General features: G+C 43.1%; 1 protein-coding gene across 1 annotated transcript in view; it reads right to left on the reverse strand.

The window, feature by feature from the left end:
- The window catches only part of DPH5 (diphthamide biosynthesis 5), a 19,022-nt gene extending 15,488 nt beyond the window's left edge, over window positions 1-3,534 (reverse strand). Inside the window, exons 1-2 of the mRNA XM_005422106.3 lie at window positions 3,250-3,534; window positions 540-664 (exon numbers count right to left, since the gene is read on the reverse strand). Of these exons, the coding sequence (XP_005422163.1) occupies window positions 540-664; window positions 3,250-3,384 (260 nt within the window). The 5' untranslated portion in view covers window positions 3,385-3,534. The remainder of the gene's footprint in view (window positions 1-539; window positions 665-3,249) is intronic.
- Window positions 3,535-3,540: the final 6 nt, after the last annotated feature.

Raw genomic sequence — 3,540 nt, forward strand, 5'->3', positions numbered from 1 at the left:
GAGAAGACATTTATAATGACATAAGTGATTTTAAAAACTAGCATATTTTAAAGCAGATTATACAACCAATGATATGTACTGATTCTAAAACAACTGACTATAAAAGCTGCAGTTTATAAGTGCAAACAGCAACTAAAAGAATATTCCTCCAAAACAGCACATTTCTTATTTATGTGATAACATAGAATTTCTTCTGTTAGCAGACAAATCACGAGGCAAAGCATTTCTTAAAAAGGTAGCACAGAGAATAAAATGATAATGAATGAAATTATAAGTATCTGCTGAAGGAAAGATTCATGCATCCTGGAGGGTCTCCATTCCTATCTATAATGGACATCTGGGCTAGGAAAGTCCAAAGCGAGATAAAATGTAGACAACTGCATGTATATTTTTAGTACAGTAAGGAATATACAGACATAAAAAGTGTTTCTGGTCTGAAAATCAGTTCCCTCAAAAATAACTACAGTTACAGAGTTGGCTTCTTCCTATTGAAAAAAAAAGAGTGATGAAGCTATAATAAAAATGTTGCTCTGTCTTACCCAAAAGGATCACCGACCACAAGAAATGCGACATCACAAACATCAGCTTCTTTTAAAAGGCTATCTGCTTCTTGTTCCACCATTTCTCGGTCAGCCAAAATCAATTCTTTTCCATAAAACTCTTCCTAGAAATTGAAATAACAAACATCAAAATAAGACACTTGGGAATGTTTTTTTTATGTCTCTGGGTGCTCACTCAGGAACACAGCCAATGGACACTGGAATAGGTAAGTTCATTATTCTCCCCAGCAGCCTGCCCCATGTCTTGGAGAACCTCACCTCTGCTTGAAAGAACACCTGAGCTTTCCATAGAGCAGCTCCTGAGCTGACAAAAATCAGAATGTGAACTTTATCCTGACCTGACTTGGTGTTCCATGCTTTCTGTGTCAGTTGAGCAGCTGCACCTAAAGCAGCTCAGTCCCACCTGCACTGAGGGTACCTGGGTGGACTCCAGGCAGAGTTAATTTAACTTGCTGCTGTAAGGCATCCCCTCTCCCAGGCTGAGCCCAGCTCTTGGGCTACTTACAATACTGGCACCAAACCAAGCACTAATAGCACACTAGCTACACCACAACCTGTTCTCTCAGATTTTTCCTTAGTACGTTTTAGCTAACCACATCTAAGGAATGACTTCATATTAGTCCTTCATCTTGAGTTCTCTTTAAGAAGTACTTTACCAAGTATACAGGTAAACATGTATTTGATCCTGTCCTTAAGTTTTCTTCAGCAGCTCAGTAATCATTGTGTCTCTTTGTACATTTTAAATGCCTTTATTTCCAGAATCAACTTCACACATGTAAATGAAACTTCAGTTAGTGCTAGAACATGTTTTCTGATCATACTGAAAACATCTGCCATGTCATGTCACCATGCATTTTACATGCTCTTTGCATGAATAGCTTTTTTCCAGGGCAAAGACCAAGAAAGGTGTTTTTGTTCTAAGTATTAGTCAGCAAATTTGTGTGGTATTACGAATATTAATAAATTGATAAAACCATTGAAGTCAGTTTTCATCCAGAAAGGTTTTCCTCTGACTTCTGTAACTTCTTTGCCCACACAGAACAGTGAATTGACGAGAGAACTGTAACACCTGTACAGAAGCAGAGTGGTGCTTCCATAAAAAAATCCATCCCATAGTGACAGTAAAAGGTATGGGACCTCTGTTACCAGGCTACATGCCCTTCCCTGAATATAAGTTCCTGCCCATTTTTGAGTAGGTTTTCCTAACCGTATAAAATCAGGATATTATTTTCCTTGTGAAACAGACTGCAACCTGCACAGATTCAACAGAGAAGGGACCAAATAAATGTGTAAGCAAATCTTGGATGTGTGATTCTGAACCATTGACAGTCACCCTGGAGTAATGCTGAGATTTGTACTGAACCAACTGCAGCAAATGTTGACACCCCACTGGTTTTCATCAGCCCAGATGCACCTCAGGACAAGGGAGCTGGGCTGTAAGGCAGAGCACCCCATGACACCACAGATCCCTTCCATGGGCTGCCACTGCACCAGCCTGGCTTGGGCCCAGCACTGTGAGCAAATGCACACTCCAGAACAGACTGGGTGCAGCCCCAGGAACACATCTTTCAGTTTGGCTTCATCCAAGGGAATCTATTTGCATGCTTTGAGACAGCTCCACACTGCTAATCAAAGCATGCTAAGTAGAGAATATATAAACAGTAAAATGTAGACTCACTGGGAGGTCACTGGGTCCCAACAGTTCTTTCACCAAACTCAGGGCCAATTTGGATGGTCAACATCAAATAACTTTTAATATACATTTTAGGCCATCCTAATAAACAAGCAAGTCTTGTCATTTGAATTTTATGATCTCATTTTAATACCATCAAGAGAAGGATTTCTGGGAAGCCTCTGCAGGTAAAGATCTGCTCTTTACTTCTTGAGAGTTTTCCTCTAACTTTTCATGCTGCTTAGGAGAGAATGACCTTCATATTAGTAAATAAACTATTCAGCATTGTCACCTGTAAACCAGGCTGTATTATAAAGACTTGGTTATTAACTCCTATGTTCCCTTTTAGGTGATTTAGGTAAGACAACATTTTTACTTTGTTTTTATTGATCTTTTTATCTCATTTTTGGCATTTCAAGGTTTGCAAAAGACTTAAAATAGTAATAAATATATGACAAGAAAACCCAAAATAACCACATCAAAAACTGTCAGCATTTTCCTATTATCCAATGTTTTATTTTCAGATGGATAGGAATCCATTAATTTTTCTGGGAATCCCAGCGTGGTGAGGCAGCTTGGCCCACGTGGAAACGTGGAAATGTGACATAATGAAATTGCTACTGCCAGCAGGCATGCCATGACACCTCAGGCTGATACAGAGGTGCAGGGCTTCAAAACATGAGTTTTACTGGTATGACTTTTGGGTGAGGTTTTTTTTGTTGTTGTTTCTAAACAGATTAGACACTTTCTAACCAAGCCCTCCAGTATCTCAGAGTTGCACATATTGGTAGGCTTTGAGATGAAAACTAACGCCAACAGTTGTAGGAACATTTTATTTTTGCTGCAGTCTTCTTGCAAAGTAAGAAAACAACTTCTCCTAGAAAACACGGTATGTGAAGGTCACGTCCATGAATCCCCCGAGAGCGGGCTCCGCTCATTGCTCCCATGGACCCACCAGCCCCAGCACGCCCCGGCCCGGTGGCACCAGAGGCCTCGGGCCTGTGGCCCCGGACCTACCAGCGCCTCCTTGCCCACGGCGAGCACGGACGTGTAGGCCTCCAGGTACACCCTGCGGCAGCGCCGCACGGCCTCCAGCCCCTTCACCGTGATGTCCTCGGCATCGCCCAGGCCCAGCCCCACCAGGTACAGCATGCTCGGGGAGCGCCGGCCAACACCCGCCTCACGAGGGAAACCAAGCGGCCTCAGCCGGGGCGCCGCACGCCCCACCGCTCGCTGGGACCCGGCCCCAGGCCCGGGGACAGCCTGGCTCCCGGCTCTCGCTTCCCGGTTCTCGGCCGCTCGTTTCCC

This window comes from Geospiza fortis, unplaced genomic scaffold (assembly GCF_000277835.1).
Source record: "Geospiza fortis unplaced genomic scaffold, GeoFor_1.0 scaffold403, whole genome shotgun sequence".
Lineage (NCBI taxonomy): Eukaryota > Metazoa > Chordata > Aves > Passeriformes > Thraupidae > Geospiza > Geospiza fortis.